Below are 23,454 nucleotides of genomic sequence, written 5' to 3'. Positions count from 1 at the left end.
GCTGCATGGTCATGTAATCTTGTGAAAATAATAATAATAATAATAATTTTAAGGCTGAAAATAATGTGAAAATATATACATTATAAAGATGTAGTATCAGTGGTGACTAACTAGCCATGTTTCTAAAAGGTACTAAAAAAATATGTGCCCCAACATTAAAAATATAAAGACATAATTTAAAAAGAGCCCACAATGCCGAGAAAATTGTGTGGACTGCACCTACAAACTGCTTTGTTTTGACGTGGCCCATAAAATGTGAACAAGGTAAACTTAAGTTCCATCTAGACTCTTAATATAGCTAATTTCAATTGCTTTCAATAAATGTTTCTCCTGAAATCAGTGCTCCTCAACTAAACACTGAAGAGTAGAAAGATAAAGTGGCAAATGAGGAAGCAAATCCTCACAGAAAGTTTAAAATTTTTAAATAGAGTTGAAAGTAAAAAAACACTAATGAAGAACATAAGCTGAATTTAAAAGCTTTCTCTATGTACATTCCAAATTTAGAAAGAAATGTAAGCCAAATTTATAAAGAATGTTTTCAAATCAATATAAAGTATTCAGGAAAATTGTTTTGGGGGTACAGATAACTAAATATATCAAGTGTCAAAGGCAATATCCATTTCTAAAGACTGAAAATACTGGGGCACCTGGCTGGCTTAGTCAGTGAAGCGTGCAACTCTTGATCTCAGGGTCATGAGTTCAAGCCTCATGTTGGGTGTGGAGCCTACTAAAAACAGAAAAAGAAAGAAAAGAAAAGAAAAAAAAACTAAAAAGATTAATTACTATGATCATATTCTTGCTATTTATACAGACTGACACATAACATACCTTTTTTTCTCTTTTAGAGCTCCAACCTTTCATTTCTTCATGAAATTAAACACTAAAATCTTTCACAAGAATATAAATTTTTAGATTTTAAACTTAAGATTTATAATGAGATAAGATGAACAAAATGAAATGTTTATTTTAAAACATTATCGAGGCACCTGGGTGGCTCACTTAAGCGTTTGACGATTTCAGCTCAGGTTGTGATGCCAGGGTCGTGGGATCAAGCCCCACACTGCGCTCCACACTCAGCGTGGATCTTTAGATATTCTCTCTCCCCTTCTGCCTCTCTCGGTCTAACACACACACACACACACACACACACACACACACACACACACATACACACACACACTAAGATAAATAACAATAAAAATATTACTGACATTGCATATATGGCTTTTTACCATCTTTTCACTAGCAAGCAGTTATTGAGCTCTTTGTATGTATAAAACACAAACTACAAAAAGGTATCAATGACAGCCATATCCATCAAGAGGTTTACCTAGCTGAGGAAATAGATAAATAAAACAAGGTAAGGTTTATATACAGAGCCTAATGACAGATTTAAGAGTTCAGATGAAGGAAAAATGCTGGGAAGAAAAATAAATTAACTTAGGTCTTAAAAGCTGAACCAGAAAAGCACAAGATGGCAGAGTATTTCCAAACAGAAGGAAGCTATGCACAAAAGCGCAAACGTGGAAATGACCTTTCGGTTGCATGAAATAAAAGCTTGCATAGTTGAGAAAGGAAGAGCTAGAATAAGTAACCCCTTAAGCTGACATTAAGGAGTTTGCTTGGAGGGGCGCCTGGGTGGCTAGTTGGTTAAGCATGAGACTCTTTCTTGATCTCAGCTCAGTTTATGATCTCACAGTTCGTGGGTTAGAGCCCTGTGTTAGGCTACACACTGTCAGTGCAGAACCTGCTTGGGATTCTCTCTGTCTCTCTCTCTCTCTCTCTCTCTCTCAAAATAAATAAATAAACTTTAAAAAAAAAAAAAAAAGGAAGCTACTTGGAGACCCTAGGACAGAGGAGCCAGCTAAGCCACACGTGGATTCTTGCCCCACAGGCACTGTGAGATATAAAAAAAAAGTTTACCTGTATTCCATATAGACAATGGGTAACCAATGAAAGTTCTTATGCTTGAAAATGTGTTTTAATTACAAGACAGAATATTGAAACATGTGCACTATATACTTTACACAACATGCAGGGATAAAAACTTTACATATTTGAGAATTTTTTTATTATTATCTTGCTTTTGTCGATTTACACAATGAAGCTCCACAAAATAAAATGTTTTATAAGTTAAATGATTCCCTAACTTCTTATTTTCAAATAAACATATATGCTTAATAGTCTAAGATATAAATTTATTAAAAGCCTTGTATGGGAATATGGAATGGTAGTTAAGAGCTCTGAGTGTGGATCGAGCTGGTGGGAACCCTAGCACAACGCTGTGACCTTGAATAACTGCAGCCTCAGCTTTTTCACTGGCTGCGATATTAAAAGAGAAATGCAAGTGCAGATGCCTGACACACAGTATAGACTTTCCATACAGTACAGACTCAATAAATGTCGGCCATAATCATTAAATAGAACCCAGCAGCCCCACCACATGGCTCATCTGAACTTGTGTCAGGGTTGTACTGATCTTCTACTTCCTAAAATTCTTAAACACCACCGCATAGTTAGTAAACACTTCCTGACCAACTGATATGTACAAACCAACCATTTATTACCATGTCAGATGGACAAACGGGTAAATAGACTACATAGAAGTCTATAAAATACAAATTGTCTTAAGTCAGTTATTTAAAAATAACTTTTAAATTTAGGAAGAATTTAAAAATGATGATTAGAATACATTAATGTTAAAATTCATATTAGCAATGGAATTTTAAAATATTCTAAGATTTTTTTTATTTTTAAACCACTACTCTTCATTCAATGTTTATCATAAACATTTTAATGCCCAATCAGACTTTTTTCTGAGTTCTCCCGGCCACTTCAATTTCCCATTATAATTAGATAAAACCCATTTAACCAGACCTACAAGAATCTATATGATGTAGTCCTAATCTCCTTCTCCAACATTCTTCACTATAATTCAGCCACTTATTCCCTCTTACTGGAAATCTCTCTCCCTGAGAATTTCATACCATTTGGGATTTCAATTCAATTTTTACTTCCACAGAAAGACTTCTTCTAATCTCTATCTATGGTAACTTCTCCCTTAGTCACTCGGTATTACCTCTTCACCGCAATCAAACGTAAAGACAAGTAGTACTAAGTACAGTAATAATACCTCATGACCCTTCCAACCTGGTCACAACTGACTGCTAAATCAGGAATGGGAGTCTGAACCCAAGAAGAGCCAACTGACAGGTTAGGCAACAGCCCATATGGTAACCTCAGAAATTGAAGAATTATGTACAAAGCAGAAACGGAGACTAGATAAACTAATCTGTGTCCTACTGAACAGCTCCCTCCCTTCTATTCTCACAGTTTATGTTGGTCAGCCTCACCAACTGAGAAGTAAACCCTGAATCACCTGTAAAGCACTAGAGCAAAAAGGTATTCATCAGAATCACCTGGAAAGCTTTCAAAAAAACCACACCAGAATCGACACTCCTAGGAGAGTCTTAAGTGACTCAACAGATCAATTTGACATGTATCCATGAACAAAAAGTTCCTTAGTGGGAGCTGTGGGAATCAGCACCACATGCCAACAGACCCATGAGGAGTCTTGCCCACCCATGCATTGAGGAACAGGCCTACAGATCTCAGTTCTGGCTCTGGATCCTGCAGTGGTCCACAAACTTGCTCCAGTTCCTCTTGGCCACAGTACTAGAGCCCCTGGAGAAGATGGTCTTATGCAATCACCCACAGATGACAGAGCCTTTGTGGAAGTCTAGGAGCCCAGCAGCAAAATTCCAGCATACCACTGAAGCAAAAAAATAAATAAATAAAAATTAAAAAGTCTAGGCACACTAGAGAGCGTAAGAGGAAGTCTGACTTTTCCCATGGCACTTGTAGCCCAAGGCAGCACAGCTCAGTACCAAAAGACCCTCCTCAGGGGCACAGGACTGGCTCAGTTAGTAGAGGATATGACTCTTAATCTCAGGGCCATGAGTTCAAGCCGCACAATGGGTGTGGAGCCTACTTAAAATTTAAAAAGTGGGGCACCTGGGTGGCTCAGTCGGTTAGGCATCCAACTCCTGGTTTCAGCCCAGGTCATGATCTCACAGTTCATGGAATGGAGCCCCGCACTGGGCTCTGCGCTGACAACACTGTGCCTGCTTGGGATTCTCTCTCTTCCTCTCTGTTATTTCTCTGTGCATGCGCTAGCACACACTCTTTCCCATCCCCCCACTCCAAATAAATAAATACACTTTAAAAGAAGAGTGGGGCACCGCACCTGAGTGGCTCAGTAGGTTAAGCATCTGTCTTCGGCTCAGGTCATGACCACAAACCTGACAGTTTGTGAGTTCAAGCCCCTGTCAGCACAGAGCCCAATTCAAAGCCTTTGTCTCTCTCTCTCTGTTCCTCCCCCACTCATTCTCTCTCTCAAAAATAAATAATTTTTTTTTTAATTTTCTAAAGAAGAGTGCTGTAAAATCTTTAAGGTAAAAAAAAAAGAAAAGCAAGAGAAACCTCCTCTGCTCGTGATTTCTCCCACAAGGGAAAACGAAAGGATGTGAATGATCCAGCTGTGCAGGATGCTGCCAGAGGTCCATTTCTCCACTGAGCATTATTCATAATAGCCAAGACATGGAAAAAGCCTTAAGTGTCCATCAAAGATGAATGGATAAAGAAAATGCAGTTATGTATACAATGGAATATTATTAAGCTATTAAAAAAGATGAAATCCTGCCATTTGTGTCAACATGGAGAAAATATGAGGTCACTATGCTAAGTGAAACAAGTCAGAGAGAGAAACAAATACTGTATGATCTCACTTATATGTGGAATCCAAAAATATCAAACTCATAGAGAGGAAAATAATGATTGCCAGGAGCTGGAAGGTGGTGGAAACAGGGAGAGGTTAGTCAAAAAGTACAAACTTCCAGTTATATGATGACTAGGTGCTGGGGATCTAATGCACAGCATGGTGACCACAGTTAACACTGTAACGTCTATTTGAAAGTTGCTAAGAGACTAAATCTTAAATGTTCTCACCACAAAAAGGAAATGGTAATTATGTGAGTTGACAGAGGTGTGAACTAACCCTTCTTTGGTAATATATCATGGAATCAAATCATCACATATACACCTTAAACTTACACAATGTTATATGTCAGTTATACCTCAATAAAGTTAAAAAAAGAATGTGTTTCTGAAAATTGAAAATATTGCGTATATTTCCAAATCCCTAAAATGATAGCTGTAACACTGAAAGTGGTAACTGATCTAAAATAAATGACTCCTTGGATGGTTATAAACAGCAAAGGTTTTATCTTATTCATTTACATATTTCCCACCAGAAATTATTGTTATTCCCTCTTATAAACCAGAAGCCCTAATCTGTATGTAACATTTCACATAATCTAGTAGAACAAACTTATTCATATAAAGTCCTTAATTATTAATAAATATAGACAGACATTATCTTTTCTATTAAGTTTAAGATATTTATTGAATAACCAGGGGCACCTGGGTGGCTCAGTCGGTTAAGCATCTGACTTCAGCTCAGGTCATGATCTCATGGTTTGTGGGTTCAAGCCCCATGTCGGGCTCTGACACAGATTCTGTGTCTCCTTCTCTCTCTGCCCCTCCCTGACTCATGCTCTGTTTCTGTCTCTCAAAATAAATAAAAATGTTAAAAAGATATATAGAGTAACCAAAATAATTTTCTTTCATATATTCTCTTCACCTATTCATTAATTTATTTATTTAATGAAGTTTACAAAATTCCTATTTCATGTCAAGACTGTTTCTGACACTGAGGAGACAACAATAAGGAAAGGCAGGCAGGTCTATGTTCTCATGGAGCATGTATTCTAGAGAAAGGAGGCAGTCAGTAAATAGGTAAACAACAAAATAACTTTGAATTGTGATCAATGCTATGACACATAAACAGAACCATTATTTCATAGCCACTCTATGTCCAGTAGAGAAGACAGTTTAAAAAAAGAGGGGGCAGGAAAGGCACCTTAAGTAGCTACCAACTGAATTGAGACGTAAAGAATATGAAGAGCCAAGAAAATACTTGGGGGCAGAAATTTCTAGAAAGAGAAAACAGCAAGCACAATGGCCCTGAGTAAAGACCTTACCATGTTAAAAGAATCCGGAAGGAAAAAGTACCAGTTTCATGAATCCTAGTGAACAAGGGGGAGAATGACAAAAGATAATGTAGGATAGTCAGGCATAGGCCAAATCATGCAGGCTATCCATAATCTGAAGCTTAAATACAAAAGAAAATCACTGAAACAGTACAGTCACATCTGATTTACACGGCTTTTAAGTTCTAAAACATACTCTTGTAAAGTAAGCACACTACGAAATATAATTAAACATATAAATTAAAGCTAACTTTGTCATCCTATATTTGGCAAGTTAGTATCAGACAAATAACAGAACAAGGTAGTCAGATTAATCATCTAATCATTCATAAAGCATTTAGTGAGCTCCTGTTATGTGCCAGATGCTACTTTGGGTGCTAGAAATGCAAAGATGATAGTGGTGATGTCACCTTTCACTCTGACCAGTAAATACAAAACTGAAAATGGTGATATCATCTACTCCGAGCAACCCAGTTTTCTTCCTAAAGTCTCAAAGCAGTGGTTCTCTATGCTCTGTATTAGAACCATCTTTAGTTTATGTAAAAATGCAGATATCTGGGCCCCACTTATCAGCAATCCTAATTCAACAGGTTTCCAATAATCCCTCACACTTTAAGAAACAGAGGTGAAGGAAGAAGTGTATCAAAATCACCTACAATTTATAAATTACATCTCCCCATTATCCTACTCAGAATCAGGCAAAAATGAGCCACTATAATTAGTGGAAGAAGTATATTATAGTACAGGGTATGTTAGGGGCGGGGGCGGGGGGGGGGGAGACAGGAAGAAAAGACAGTAAGATTGACAGTCACTACAATAGAGAAATCTTGAGGGCTTGTTTGTTTTTGGTGAGGGCTTAATACAATTGCAAAGGAAGAAATGAGGATTTCTTTTTTTTTTTTTTTTTTTCAACGTTTATTTTTTTATTTTTGGGACAGAGAGAGACAGAGCATGAACGGGGGAGGGGCAGAGAGAGAGGGAGACACAGAATCGGAAACAGGCTCCAGGCTCTGCGCCATCAGCCCAGAGCCTGACGCGGGGCTCGAACTCACGGACTGCGAGATCGTGACCTGGCTGAAGTCGGACTCTCAACCGACTGCGCCACCCAGGCGCCCCAGAAATGAGGATTTCTACAGACCAGCAGTTCTCAAAGTAATATTTCCAGATTCCTGGGGATCCCCAAGACCCTTTCAGAAGGTCCACTAAGTTAAAATTATTTTCATAATAATACTAAAAGACTGTTTCTTTCACTGTATTGGTATTTACTTTGATGGTTGCAAAGTAACTAGGTCAAACTGCTGGGATCTTATTAGCAATAGCACTAAACAATATTAGCAGTTATTACGGTCTTCACCACCACACACTTACCAAACTTTAAAAAAAAAGAAAAAGCCAGTTTCTTTTAAGAATGTCTTTGTGTAGCTATAGATGTAAATATTACACATTTTATTAAATTTCAAGCCTCGAATATACACTTTTCAATATTCTGTGCACTGACATGGGAAGTATGACAGTTGTCTCAAGGGAAAGCACTTACATGACTGAGTTGCAAGCTGACCTAGCCACTTTTTTATGGAACACCGTTTTTCTTGAAACAATGACTGACAAATACTGGTTACTTAATCTTGAGTGTTTAGCAGATATTTCCTTGAAAATCAACAGTGAGCCTATCACATCAAAAAAAATATACCTGTCAATGTATATTGCTGAGTATAAAATCCAAGCTTTGAGAAAACTGAAATTTTGCAAAACTTGTTTCTACCATTAAGGGCTTAAAACCTTCCAAAGTCAAACAGGATTTTGACAATAATGGTGATATTAACAAATGTGATTCTTTAACAATGACTGATAAAATGTGTAAACATTTGGAAGATCTATATAACCCAAGGAACAAATATTTTCCACATGACTAATACATGGTGTTACAAGAATTCTGCAAGGATGAAAGATCCACTTCAAGTGGAGGATAGACTGATATTAATGAAAACAGTATGAAAACTTCATTGCTAAGATTTCAAATTCCAGATTGGAGTTAATCTTTCTTCTTCTTCTTTTTTTTTAATGTGTATTTATTTATTTTGAGAGTGAGAGAACATGCGTGCAAGCAGGAAAGGGGCACAGAAAGAGGGAGAGAGAATCTGCTGACATCACAGAGCCTGACGGCGGGGGGCTCGAATTCATGAACTGTGTGAGATCACGACCTGAGTCTAAATCAAGTCAGATGCTTAAGCAACTAAGCCACCCAGGCAACCCTGGAATTAATTTTTCTAAAAGTGCTTTTAGAAGTAGACCATCTTGATGTTGTTGTTGACAGTCTCACAGGTATATTACATTTGTGTCATTCATCATACGTCAACTATATTTCAATAAAACAATTTTTAAAAAACTACAACTTTAGGGGCACCTGGGTCAGTTAAACATCCAACTTCAGCTCAGGTCATGATCTCCTGGTTCATGAGTTTGAGCCCTGCATTGGCTCAGTGCTGACAGCTCACTCGGAGCCTGGAGCCCACTTCCAATTCTATGTTTTCCTCTCTCTCTGCACCCCCCCACCCCCCCCCCCGGCTCATGCTCTCTCAAAAATAAACAAACATTAAAAAAAAAAATTTAGTTTTAGTACAGCATCAGAGTAGGATATCCACAATCATCTGAATAGTTCACTAAAATATTCTGCCCTTTTTCCAATTTCATATTTGTATGAGGCCAGATTTTCTTGATATGCTTCAGATAAAACAACAAGTCACAACAAAATGAATGCAGTAACAGATATGAGAAGCCAGTTGTTTTCCATTAAACTAGACATTGAAAATATGTTCAAAAATGTAACAAATGCTAATTTCTCATATTTTCCTTGTTTTGGAAAATAAAGTTATTTTCATTAAAAATGCTATTCATATTAACATGCAATGGGTTTTATTATTTTTTAAATAAATTACACGTAAGTATTTTAAGTTTCTCAGTTTTAGTTTCTAATGACATATATTGATAGATTAATTCACATGCGCAAAAAAAAAAGTGCTTTGGCGTTATCAATCATTTTAAGGAGTATAAAGGGACTCTGAGACTGAAAAGTTTCAAAATAACTGCTAGAGATCTAATGATACTTTATGTAGCTATTCAACTCTGTATCACCTTACTGAATGCATCATAACTATCTTCCTTTGAAGAACCAGAATAAGCAATAACCAAAAAAGGGAATGTGAAAGGTAGAATAAAGACTATTGGTGTTATAACACAGAAAGACCTTCAAATACTGAATTTGTTAAGTACAAAAGTATAAAAGAATTATACAATACAGTATACTACCATTTGCTGAAAAGGTGTAGGAAATGATGACATATTCATATGTGCTTGTATATGCATAACAAAACAATGGACAGACATGCAAGGAATTGATAAAAGCACACACCTACAAGGAAGGGGGAATATGAAATTTACAAAGGTGGTATAGGAATGAGCTTCTCAATCCTTTAATTTTTAAAACATATGAATGTATTCACAGTATTTTTAAATGTATAACTTAATTGAATTTAAAAGAAAATAATACAGGGGGTGCCTGGGTGGCTCAGTCGGTTAAGCATCCGACTTTGGCTCAGGCCATGATCTCATGGTTTGTGAGTTTGAGCCCTGCATCGGGCTCTGTGCTGACAGCTCAGAGTCTGGAGCCTGCTTCAGATTCTCTGTCTCCCTCTCTCTCTGCCCCTCCCCCACTCACACTCTGTATCTCTGTCTCTCAAAAAAAAACGAATAAACATTTAAAAAATTAAAAAAAAAAGAAAGAAAGAAATACCTGTGACTTATTTCTCTCATACCCCACTTCCAAGTATGGCAGCAAATCCCGTCAACTCTACCTTCAAAATATATTCAGTAACCAATCACTCTGACCTGCCTCCACTGCTATTATTACTCAATGCCAGCCTTTATCATCTCTTACTTGGATTAGTGCTTTCCTCGTAACTGGTCTCTCTGGTTCTGCCCTTGCCACCGGCTTCACCACTCCCTGACACTCACTACAGCAGTCAAGTGATTCTAGTAAATCTAAATGGAGCATGTCATCAACTGCTCAAAACCTTCCAACAGCTGTCTCACTCAAGAAAAGTCCTTACAATGGTCTTCAAGACCTATCTGACCAAAGCACCTCTGTGCCTCTGCTCCAGCCATTTACTTTTAACCTCATATCACACTACTCTATCCATGTCACTTCATACCAGTTGCAATGGCCTCCTTGCTGTTTCTCCAATACTCCAAGCCAGCTTTAGCTTCAGGACCTCTGAACTTGACGTACCTTCAGCCTAAAATTATCTTGGCCTCTAGGGGCGCCCGGGTGGCTCAGTCAGTTAAGAGTCTCATGCTTTCAGCTCAGGTCATGTGAGTTTTGTGAGTTTGAGCCCCATGTCAGGCTCTGCACTGTGTGGAGCCTGCCTGGGATTCTCTCTTTCTCCATCTCTCTCTGCCTCTCCCCCACTCATGCTGTCTTTGTCTCTCAAAAATAAATAAACTTAAAAAATTATCTTGGCCTCTAAAATTACCTACAATGCAAGGCTTGCTCTCTTTCCTCTACTTCAAGTCTTCACTCAAAGTCATTCAAATGAAGTCTTCCCTTCCAATGTTATTTTTTTTTTTAATTTTTTTCCAACGTTTATTTATTTTTGGGACAGAGAGAGACAGAGCATGAACAGGGGAGGGGCAGAGAGAGAGGGAGACACAGAATTGGAAACAGGCTCCAGGCTCTGAGCCATCAGCCCAGAGCCTGACGCGGGGCTCGAACTCACGGACCGCGAGATCGTGACCTGGCCGAAGTCGGACGCTTAACCGACTGCGCCACCCAGGCGCCCCCCTTCCAATGTTATTTAAAATTGCAAACTTCCCTCCGATTCTTAAACATTTTTATGCACCAGCAGCTCTGATTTGCTTTATAATTCTCCATAGCACTTTCCCGTATCTAATATACTATATATTTTACTTACGTACCTTATTTATTGTCTATCTCCTCCAAACAGAATATACACTCTAGGGATTTTTGTTTGTTTCATCTCCTGCTACACTACTAGTCCCTAGAGCAGTACCCTTCACACAGAGCTCAATTTATTCAATACTGAATCACTGAATGTTAAACAAAGCCTCTCCAGAAGTATCAAGTTTTGTTCGGCCTGATTCAAATTCTGGGACCAGCCTAATTAAAATAAACCAATTCCTTTACCAGTATTTATTTTCTATGAATAATATTCAATATTCATAAGTGTTTCTAGTCACACTTTTATTATTTTATAATCTAAAACATTTATTTAACAATTATAGAGATGCTTACTGACTCCAAATAATTCCACTTCTCTCTTACTCCAGCAGCACTACAAACAAAAAAAGTAGCCTTCAGCCAGAAGTCCTGTGTTCAAATCCTAGCTCGCTGTTTACCAGTAGTATGACTCAGGCAATTTAGCCTCCGCCAAGTCTTAGTTTCTCATCAATAAGAGAGCAAGGAGGGGGTGGATTAAAGCCTGCCTGCCTTACCTATCCTATATCTAATCACAGGATTATTGTGAAAATCAAAAATGTATGAGAAAATGCCTTATAAACCATAAGATATACACAAGTGTGAGTTAAATGTCAATAGTTTAGAAAAAACCTGAAGAGCAGAAAACTTCAATGTTTGGAGCAGCATATCTCACCATATCTCCTTGCAGTCAGACTGGCTGCCTGCAATCAGACTCCTCCACTTAAATATACCTTAAACAAGTTATTCAACCTCTCTGAGTCATTATTTCCACATCCATAAATGGAGACAATACCAACCTTGTAGTGTCCTTGAGGATTACAGATTATATACAAATATAGGAAACGTACCCATGGAATATGTTTAATGAAGGACATTTTTGCTATCATCCTGGTCTTTCAAATGGACAAAAATCCAAAAGGAGATAACTACAAACTATACCATGGAGGTAAGAAAGATGACTTTGACTTGGAAAATACATGAGAAAAAACAAGAAGGAAAGTGAGAAAGAGCCAGTGGTAATCAAACAAAACTTTAACAGTTTGCCTATTAAATTTGTTCTTTCCTTCTTGCCTTTTTCCAGGTAAAACAGCAGGATGAAATGCAAAGAAAAATCAGCATACAGAACACTGTATCCAGTAACCTAAAAAGTTAATTTTAAGACTAAATATTATCATATAATCTCTTTACTTCAAAGGAGAGTATCTTTATTAGACAGTTTTTCAATCTCTCACACACCGAGATGTATTTTGACACTCTAAACTCAAAGCACATGTCAAAAAAATAAAACAATTGCAGTTTTCCAACCACGGCACCCTGACAAAATTTTATTAAAAGTTTAGAAATATGGCAAAATGAATAAAACAACTCAAAAAGTAAAACTGCATGTAAGACATATATCATACAGGGGTGCCCAGGTGGCTCAGTCAGTTAAGTGTCCAACTTGAGCTCAGGTCATGATCTCACAGTTCATGGGTTTGAGCCCCATGTCAGGTTCTGTGCTGACAGCACGGAGCCTGGAGACTGCTTCAGATTCTGTATCTCTCTCTCTCTCTCTCTCTCTCTCTCTCTCTCTGTGCCCTTCCCCCATACTCACACACATGCTCTCTTTCTCTCTCTCAAAAATAAGCATTAAAAAAAAATTTTTTTTTAAGATATATATCATACTGGGGCGCCTGGGTGGCGCAGTCGGTTAAGCGTCCGACTTCAGCCAGGTCACGATCTCGCGGTCCGTGAGTTCGAGCCCCACGTCGGGCTCTGGGCTGATGGCTCAGAGCCTGGAGCCTGTTTCCGATTCTGTGTCTCCCTCTCTCTCTGCCCCTCCCCCGTTCATGCTCTGTCTCTCTCTGTCCCAAAAATAAATAAACGTTGGAAAAAAAAAATTAAAAAAAAAAAGATATATATCATACAAACACTTCAAGAATGCTTTTTGAAATCATCAGACTTTGCTATATTTCCTTGATTCCAGGACACTAGTAATTATGAGATATACCATCAATATAACAACCATTTTTGGGGACAGGGTAGGGGGGAAAGGCCCCACATTAAATATACACTTAGACATACCAATTTCAAAAAACATTTAAACAGGGCACCTGGGTGGTTCAGTCGGTTAAGCATCCAACTTCAGCTCAGGTCATGATCTCACAGTCCATGAGTTCGAGCCCCGTGTGGGACTCTGTGCTGACAGCTCAGAGCCTAGAGCCTGCTTCAGATTCTGTGTCTCCCTCTCTCTGCCCCTCCCCTGCTCATGCTCTGTCTCTGTCTGTCTCAAAAATAAATAAAAACATTTAAAAAAAATTTTTTTTTAAACATTAAAACATAATGTATCCTTCTGGAATGCTGACAACATTCTATTTCTTGATATAACAGGCTGGTTACATAGAGTATGTTAAATCTGAATATTCATCAAAGTGTACACTTGAATACTTTTTCTGTATCTACATTTAGTTCAACAAAAAAAAATTATGTAATATACCTACTTCATACACATACAGCTATCAACCAGATGAATTATTGATATAAATATGAAAGGTAAAAAGATAAAGCTTTTAGGGGTGCCAGTGTGGCTCAGTCAGTCTGTTGGGTGGCTAATATCAGCTCAGGTCATGATCTCACCATTGGTGAGTTCAAGCCCCGCATCAGGCTCTGTGCCGACAGCTCAGAGCCTGGAGCCTGCTTTGGATTCTGTCTCTCTCTCTCTCTCTCTCTCTCTGCCCCTCCCTTGCTCATGCTCTGTCTCTCTCCCTCTCAAAAACAAATAAACATTAAAAAAATTAAAAAAAAAAAGATAAAGCTTTTGAAAGAAAACATGGGGGGTGGGGGACAGTGCCTGGGTGGCTCAGTTGATTATGAATCTGATTTTTTATTTCAACTCTTGATTCCAGCTCAGGTCATGATCTCATGACCTCCTCTGTGCTATCAGCCAGGAGCCTCCTTGGGATATTCTCTCTCCCCCTCTCTCTGCTCCTCCCCTGCTAGTTCTCTCTCCCTCTCTCTCTCTCTCCCCCTCTCTCTCTCAAAATAAATAAATATTTAAAAATAAAAATTAAGAGGGGCGCCTGGGTGGCGCAGTCGGTTAAGCGTCCGACTTCAGCCAGGTCACGATCTCGCGGTCCGTGAGTTCGAGCCCCACATTGGGCTCTGGGCTGATGGCTCAGAGCCTGGAGCCTGTTTCCGATTCTGTGTCTCCCTCTCTCTCTGCCCCTCCCCCGTTCATGCTCTGTCTCTCTCTGTCCCAAAAATAAATAAACGTTGAAAAAAAATTTAAAAAAAATAAATAAATAAAAATTAAGAATTAAACATAGGAAAGTAGTTTCATAACATTGACATAGGCAGAGATTTCACAAATGGAAATTAAAAAGCACTAACCAATTGACAGACTAGACTTCTTTAAAATTAAGCACTTTGATTCACCAGGACACCAAGATCCTGAAAGGGCTAGCTACAGAGTAAAAAATACCTGCAATATATAAATCTAACAAGACTATAACCACAATATGTAAAGAACTACCAATCAATATGAAAAAAGTAAACAACCTAATAGAAAAAGACCCAAAGACTTTGTAACAGATACTTCACAAAAGCAGAAATCCAAATGGCCAATATCATAGGGTCCCTAATACAAAAAGGTGTTCAACTTTATTAGTCATCAGGAAAATAAAATTAAAACTACAATGCAATACCACTACCTACCAATCCAGAATAAGTAAAAATAAAAAGACTGACAATAATAAGTGTTGACAAAGATACAGAACAACTAGAACTCATACACTGGTGGTGGGAGCATAAATTCGTAAAACCACTTTCCAAAACTTTAGCAGAATCTACTAAAAATGAGCATACCATAATCATGACTTAACAATTCCACTGTAGGGGTGCCTGGGTGGATCAATCGGTTAAGCAGCCAACTCTTAATTTCAGATCAGGTCATGATCTCATGGTTTGTGGGATCGAGCCCTGAATCAGACCCCTCGTTGAGCGTGGAGTCAGCTTGGGATTCTCTCTCTCTGCCCCTTTCCAACTTGCCAGGTAATGCGCGCGCTCTCTCTCTCTCTCTCTCAAAATAAATTAAAAAAAAAAAAAAAAACTTTTTTTTACCAGAAAAAAAAGTACAACTATGTTCATTGCACCAAATAATCCAATGTCCACCAACAGGAGAATGAATAAACTGTAGTATACTCACATAACAGAATAAAGCAACAAGAAAAAACAAATTACAACAGGGGTTAATCTCATAAATATAATATTTTGAGCAAAAGAAGCTCAAATAAGATATACTTTATGATCCTACTTTATATAGAGTTCAAAAACATGCAAAACTTTTCTAGTGTTAGAATACAAAGAACACAGCAGGGGTTGGGGATTCCAACACTGATACGTTTCTTTAGCTGGGTACTGATTACACGAATGTGCTTATAATGTGAAAATTCATCTAGTCATACGCTTTTCTAAAGGCATGTTACACTTCTTTAAAAGTCTTGTATAAAATGAGGTCCCCAACTGGTGAAAGGATTTCTAATCCTTTCCCACCACCGACATTCTTCATTGGTACTACACTCAGAGATTTAACTAGCAATGATCTTATATCACGCTGCTGTTCTTCAGGATTTAAACAATCAAGATCTTTGTCCATATTTACTATATGTGAAGCACTTTAACATTCATTCATTCAAATACTTACTAAATACCTACTAAGTATAAAATCTGTTCTGAGTACTCAGGGTACAAAAAATGAGTAAGATATTGCTCCTAGCTTCAAGCAATTCCTAGAGTTACAGAAGACCACACATACAGAGAACCAGGTAAATGTAAAGCTAAGCACGTTATGAGAGTACAAAGGAACATCAAAAACAGCCAGGAAGAGGCAAGGCAACAGGATAGGCTTCTTGGAGGTACGAACACCTGAGTCTTTAAAAGAAGAGTAGGAATTATCCTGGCAAAGTGCATTCCATCAGACAAACAGCTTGAGTAAAAAAGCACAATGTATTTAAAGAAACAATTAGAGCTGCTACATGTTGCTTTAAGGGGTGGTAAAAGCAAGGACTGGGATGGGGTAGAAGGGAGTGGCCAAAAAGGAGGATGCCAAGTCATGAAGAAACAGACCTTTTCCAACAAGCAAGATGGTCAGTGAGATTTATGTAAAGGAATTATGTGGTCAGAAGATTATTCAGGGAGCTACATGGAGGATGGACTTAAGGAGGATAAGACTGGCAGAAAGAAGGCCAGTTAGGAGGCAGTTATAACTGTCTTGATATAAGATAGTAAGAGCCTGAAATAATGAAATAAAAGCTATAAGAGAAAATACAGAGTACAGATACATTATGCTGCTGGTCTAGAGATCACACTTTGAGAACCACTAACCTACACTAGAAGCTGGCATATTTTTCTGTAAAGGGCCTAAATATTTTAGGTTTTACAGGCCACGCAGACAGTTTCTACTGCACTTTTTGGTTTATGCTTGTTTTTAAAACCCTTTGAGGGGCGCCTGGGTGGCGCAGTCGGTTAAGCGTCCGACTTCAGCCAGGTCACGATCTCGCAGTCCGGGAGTTCGAGCCCCGCGTCAGGCTCTGGGCTGATGGCTCAGAGCCTGGAGCCTGTTTCCGATTCTGTGTCTCCCTCTCTCTCTGCCCCTCCCCCGTTCATGCTCTGTCTCTCTCTGTCCCAAAAAAAATAAATAAACGTTGAAAAAAAAAAAAAATTTTTTAAAACCCTTTGAAAATTAAAAACCATTCTTAGTTAGTGGACTTTACCAAAAAAAAAAAAAAAAAAAGACCGCAGGCTGGATCTGGGCTGTAGGCCTAGTTTGCTGATCCCTGCTATACACAGGTAAAGAACTGAGGGTTAACCTTCCTATGAGATTAATTTTCCTAAAATGCTACTCACATATTAGCTCCCTACTCAAGAAACTTCTCTGGTTCTGACTGCCTACTGAATAAGTCAAATCACTATTATGCATAGCATTCACAGGCATCAATACTGTAGCACCAACCTACTTACTATTCCAGGCTCAAGAACTATACCCAAGTGTGAACCTTCCATTCTTATTAAATTGATCTATTCACATTATTTGTCTCTGTATTTTGTGGTGTTCCCCAATGTTCTTTTCTCCTCTCCAAACCCACCTAAATACCATTCCTTCAAAGCACAATTCAAATCCTACCTTAAAGTGATTCCACAATCCTCAGAACTCCTATAAAAGCACTCCTAATTTATCCAAAATGTATTTGCTGTCTTATTACTTACTGTAAATAAACTGTAAATTCCTCGAGGGCAGGGAATAATTTAGACTTCTATTAGTGGATCTAGCATATAACAAGAAGTAAATAAAAACAAAGATATATATGTGTATATACATGTAACATATATAAGTACACACACTTTTTTTTTTTTTTTTCTGAACTGAAGCAAATGTGCTTTCACCCATAACCAAATACTTTAATTCTATGGGCATGATCTGAATGATGTAGGAAGAACAGAATGACAATCCACAATGACATCTGTCTCTCTCCTATTACTCAAGTTTTTAAGAGTAGTTCACCAGGGAAAACAATAATAACACAAGTAAAACTTTTCCAATGGTCAAAGTTATCAATACAGGTACACTGGGTAATGTTAAACAAGTTACCAAACCAAGTTGGAGTTTACTTATTTTTACTTCACTTATTTTTCAAATACAAAATAAGCTTTTACAACTACACTGCTTTAAATTCATCCTTAATAATTACTTAAGTTTAGGGGCGCCTGGGTGGCTCAGTCGGTTGTCTGACTTTGGCTCAGGTCATGGTCTCTCGTGGGTTCAAGCCCAGCGTCGGGCTCTGTGCTGATAGCTCAGAGCCTGGAGCCTACTTCGGATTCTGTGTCTCCCTCTCTCTCTGCCCCGCCGGGCTCGCGCTCTGTCTCTCTCTCTCAAAAATAAATACACATTATGGGGCGCCTGGGTGGCGCAGTCGGTTAAGCGTCCGACTTCAGCCAGGTCACGATCTCGCGGTCCCTGAGTTCGAGCCCCGCGTCAGGCTCTGGGCTGATGGCTCAGAGCCTGGAGCCTGTTTCTGACTCTGTGCCTCCCTCTCTCTCTGCCCCTCCCCCGTTCATGCTCTGTCTCTCTTTGTCCCAAAAATAAACGTTGAAAAAAAAAAAAAAACTTACAAAAAATAAATACACATTAAAATTTTTTTAAAAAAAATAATCACTTAAGTTTAAAGTCACACACACACATATATATACATACACACACACAAGACACTCATGCTCTGAATTTTTTTAACAATGAAGTTGTCTATAACTATTCACATTATCAAAATGGCATTATTGATTTCTTTGAAAGTTTAGGGAAATAAGATTGTATTTCAAATTTTTTAAGAAAACAGTCCATTACAGGAATTGTTGAATCACTATACTGTACACCTGAACCTAACACTGAAAAAAATAAAATTATGCTTACACACACACACACACACACACACACACACACACACACAAAGAAAGAAAGAAAGAAATTACTTCATTTTCATTCCCTAATGATAGCTATACTTAGAGAATGTTTTAAGCCGGATAAAAGAATTCCCATATTTGAGATTATTGAAGAAGTCTCTTCAAGTCCAAAGTGTCAACTCTGCCTTATTTTATTACCCAAAGAATGTTCAAGCATCTATAAAAATTCCTCCAGAATCCTTTGTTGAAATTTCAATGCAAGCTACAAAAAAAAAAAAAGTTTAAAACACTTAACACTTATAGAAAGGCATAGAAAACAAAACCAAAAGAAATAAATCAAAAGAAGGCCATGAAAGTGAAAACTGAGACTTTTTAACCTTCAAAATACACTGAAGAAGCTTAGTGACTTACAACCCTGAAAAGACTATAATTGATAAACTGGATGTTAGCAATACACTAAATTGGAGGACAAACCCAGGAGCTAGGGACTCCCCCATTTCTCAGTTCCTGTTCTGCCTAGTACAGTGTCTTGGGCACAGCCCCATATGTTGAAAAAGAAAAGCTTAACTGACACTCTCAGGTTGTGAGAAATGATTAAATGTTTATGAAGTACTTTAGGACCATGAAGGTAAGTCAAATGTCATTTGCTTAGTACAAAACTACAGCTACCTGTTAGGCTTGCAAATTATGATTCTTTTGTGTCTTCCTAAGGCAGCGAATCTTCAGTGAGTCAGTAAAGTGCATGTATTTATGAGCTCGTTTAGCAACTTCAGAGAAATGAATTTTCCTCCAAATCTTTGCTGTCTCACAAACCATGTCACTAGCCAATCCAACTATTTGCAAAAGGAAACATGATGCGATCCACGTTAAAGTTAGGTCTAGTTATTGATAAGCCAATACCAAATGACTGAAAACTATTAGGAATCACAGGGGAACTTTTCTTTGTTAACTTACCAGAAATGTGACTCCTGAAAGTAATCCCAGACAACAGTCGCTCTAACAAAACGTTTATTAAAGGGAAAGTCCCTAGGCTTTCTTAAAGAGCTCCAAAATGTTTTTAGGCAGTGTGGACAGAAGCCTCCGTACGCTCAGACCCTAATCTAATTCCTTAGGTACTTCAGCACCTGCGTGGTGCTGAGCGACTAGAGAGTGGTGAGGCTGCTGAGCAAAAGTGCTGATGCCAAATCCCAGCTGCCCCCTTCGTGAATGACAGTAACAATGAAAACACTGACAAAAGAGCTGGGAGGCCACCCCAAGCCACCGCCTGGCAATACTTCTACTCTACCCCCAACACACAAGAGCTGCAAATCCCAGAAAAGACCCCGCTCCCGCAGACCTCACGGGCGGAGCCGTGGGCTCGGGTCTGGCAACGTGAAAAAGTACTACCCCGCGCACTCCTCTCCAGACAGCTGAGCACCTTAAAGGTGAGAGCGGAGCGCTGCCTCCTGCCAAACTGCCAGCGGAGGAGGGAGAGGACTTCCTCGCGGGAGAGGGGAGAGGGGACGCGGCCGTGCACGCCGCCAGACGGAGGACTGCCCCGGTGGCGGGCGCCGCTCGGACCGCCGGCGGGGAGCAACCGCGAGCACAGGAACGCGCGTCCCTCCCTCGGCGCCGGGTGGGGGAAGCGGGGCTCGGGCGCCGGGCAGACCGTCCTCTGGGGGGGTGGCAGCGGCCGGCCGCCCGCCTCCCGGGAGCCGGAGGCGGCGACCAGCAGACTCGGGTCCGGGAGCTCCGGGAGCGCATTCCCTCCTCCAGCCGGGTCCCGAGGGAGGGCGCAGGCTGCCGAGGCGGCCACTCTCCCTCTCGCCCAACTCCGGGCTGAGCGAGAAGGGCGGCCGGCCCCGGGCTGCCCGGCGGGCTGCCACCCGGGTGGGGGAGGCGGCGAGGCCGGCCTCCGGGCCGCTCCCTCCCCACGCGGTCCGCGGCCGGCGGCCGTCCGCGCCCTCGTCCCTCCCGCCGCCGCGCGGGGCCGGGCCGCCGACCTCGGGCGGCCGCGGGCGCGGGGCCAGGCGGCGGCGGCGGGCTGACGGGCCGGCCGGCCTGGGGCCCTACCTGAGGCTGTGTACCAGCTCCCGGCGTGACTGGCTTCCCGGCAGACCACTCGGTTGGACATCTTGGTGCCTGTGCCGCCTATGGTGCACGAGGATGAATGAGGAGGCGGCGGCGGCGGCGGCAGGAGCGGCTCCGCGAGGGGACGAGACACCGCGGGCCCAGCCCAGGAGGAGGCGGCGGCGGGGAGGGGATCGGCCCGGCCCAGGAGGAGGAGGAAGAGGAGGAGGCGGCGGCCCAGGAGGAGGAGATGGCAGCCGGGGCGGTGGCGGAGGCAGCAACAATCACCACAAACTCCGGCGACCGCCGGAAGATGGGGCCCGCGGCGGCTTCAGCGAAGCCCGGAACGCCCTGGCCCCGGCCCCCGGCCTCGCCGCTGCTCCCCAGCCGCGGCCGGTTCCGCCGAGCCGCCCCCACGGCCCCCTCCCCTCCCAGCTGGCCTCCCCGAGCCACCGCCGGTGACCCCACCCCCGTGACTCCGCGCCCGCCCCCTCCCCCCACCCCCCGCGGGACTCCCCGCACCCACCCCCACCCCCGGCAGGGCCCTCCTGCCCGCCCGGCCGCCGGCCCGCGGGCCCCGCCCCGCCCCGCTCCTCCTCCAGCCGCGCGGCGAGGTTAACGGCGGAAACCGGACAGGCCGGCCGGCATCTGGGGTCGGGCGGCCCCGCGAGGAGGCAGCGGCGGCTGCAGCTCCGCGCACACAAAAGCCCAGGGCCGGGGCCTGAACCGGGGAAGGCAGACCCAGAGAGGAGCCAACGCTTCCTTACTCGCCACTCTAACGGGTCCTGCCCACTGAGCATGCCCAGCAGCCGCTGCCAGGCCCGCCGAGGAATCTCAACGTGCACGCTCCGCTCTCCGGGGTTTCGCGGCAGCAGAGGCTTTGGGGGGGCGGGGGGGAGGGTGCGGGGAGCAGGACGCAGCCGCAGGGCAAGCCCCCTCCCCCAGCCAACTTCCTTAAATGTAGAGCTCCGAGGGCACACCGATGCGGTTTTCCACGAGGACAGTCCACTTTGCCCTTCTCCCCCCACCCCCATCATGCACACGAATTTTTAGTGAATTCACACCCCCAAGGTTTCACTCCCAGGGATGCGAGCTGGTGGCCACGTTGGGAAGTTCATTTGTAGAAACAGGCACATGGTGGTGTGCCTGTGGTCCCGCAAATTCTAGTTTTTGCTTCACTGGGCCACCCTGACCACCTAATCCTGGCTTTGACTACTATAAACGCTATCTTGTTTCATTTTATATGGATGGAGGTGCCTGTCTTAACTCCCTAATTGAGATTCAAGTGTGATATACCTAGCATCAGTTATTCTCTATGAAAAGGAAATAATTTATTCAAGGAGTGTCCCTAGAATTACAAGAGTTAATAAATGTAAAGAGCCTGACATAGTATGCATACATTTTCTCCTCTTATAAATCCAACTTTTCCACAGAAGTGCCAGGAACAAAGAATTCCTTTAAAATTATAGAGGAATCACAGTAAAGTAGGATATCTTGGACCTCTGAGGAAGTGTTAAATTACTGTCCTGTTCCCATCCCTCCTCCCACCTTTTCAGCTTTAAGGCCCAAGGATCTTGTGTGAGATCCCAGGCCTAAAAACCTGGTCAAATACTGGACCATTTCTGACTTTCACACCTCCTTCTACACAGTTATTAGACAAAAAAAAAAAAAAAAAAAAATCTATTTTTATTTTAGACTGACCTGTATTTCTTTACTCAATTTTTAACCCTCTCACTTTACCACTAACCTGCCCAAATATAAACATATTTTACAGCCAAAAGAAAAAAAAATGTGCCAAGTAGTCAATTTAAAGGTAACAAAAAGGCGGGCTGGAGCTCTAATTCCATGGTACTCTTCTTGGAATACCAAAACTCAGTGGCAAATGATGACATGGTAAATCGGTAAACTTTTCATCATAAATTTCAAGAAAACTGTTGATACGGTTAATATGGCATTGATAAGCAGTGGTAGTTCCTCAAGTTAATGACTCCTAATTGTGTTTCTATGGCCCCAAAAAAGACAGGGAAGGGACATTGGATACAATGAACTAAGAAAGCTTCATATTTCAGGCTGGTCAAATTAGAAAATCAGATTTGAGTCCTGGCTGTCACTGATCAGCTATGTGATCATGGGAATCTAGTGATTTAACCTCTTCAAGCCTCAGTTTTCTTATCTGTCAACATGCAAAAAATAATATCTAACTCACAGGCTTGCTGTGAGATTAAGTGAAAATAATCTGAAAACAATTTATAAGCTGTTCTTGGTTTATTATCATTATCCTCTACTCCTAGCAACAACTCTAGGTCTCGTTCCAAACTAGTAATTTAATTTAAATTTAAGCTTCCTCCCTATGGAAATGCTCTGTTGAAGGCTTCTTTCCCCTGAAGGAGTTTTCTTCCTGGTCAAACTCAGCAAAGACCACAATGCCAACAGAAGTGAAAGGTTAAAAGATCTACTATTATCTCTAAAATGCTCTCAAAATATCCCATCATTATTCCTCCTGTCCATCTTTTATTCAAGAACAGACTCTTGAAAGAAATATGTTGAAACTATTCACTTACCTCCCCTTAAATTAATGGAGATCCATATAATGCAATATATTCATTTCATATCCTAGGAGAAGCCTGTGTGGCAATACTGTGCAATTCCTGTGTTATATCCTGTATTATATACAATTTCCATTATATCCACCAGGGGTTTGGATTTGACACTCCATAAACATCAGTCACAGCAAAGGGCAAGGAAGAATTCCTCACTAATACAGTCCTTATGAAGCACAGACTTTAATAAATAAGGCACCACTAGTCCCAGAACCCAACATTCATAGCCCAACATATTTTCTGAAACAGCATGTCATATATTCACTGCATC

General features: G+C 41.1%; 1 protein-coding gene across 2 annotated transcripts in view; it reads right to left on the bottom strand.

The window, feature by feature from the left end:
- MEMO1 (mediator of cell motility 1) overlaps positions 1 to 21,056 on the bottom strand; it is a 119,490-nt gene extending 98,434 nt beyond the window's left edge. Inside the window, exon 1 of one of the 2 annotated variants that reach the window (XM_045447237.1) lies at positions 20,587 to 21,056. In XM_045447237.1, the coding sequence (XP_045303193.1) occupies positions 20,587 to 20,647 (61 nt within the window). In that variant the 5' untranslated portion in view covers positions 20,648 to 21,056. The remainder of the gene's footprint in view (positions 1 to 20,586) is intronic. The other variant, XM_045447238.1, reaches the window with a different exon arrangement.
- Between the last annotated feature and the right edge of the window lie 2,398 nt (positions 21,057 to 23,454).

The sequence above is a fragment of the Leopardus geoffroyi genome, chromosome A3 (assembly GCF_018350155.1).
Source record: "Leopardus geoffroyi isolate Oge1 chromosome A3, O.geoffroyi_Oge1_pat1.0, whole genome shotgun sequence".
In the NCBI taxonomy this organism is placed as follows: Eukaryota; Metazoa; Chordata; class Mammalia; order Carnivora; family Felidae; genus Leopardus; species Leopardus geoffroyi.
The sequence above is the reverse complement of the archived record's forward strand: the minus strand, read 5'-3'. Positions and strand labels throughout refer to the sequence as shown.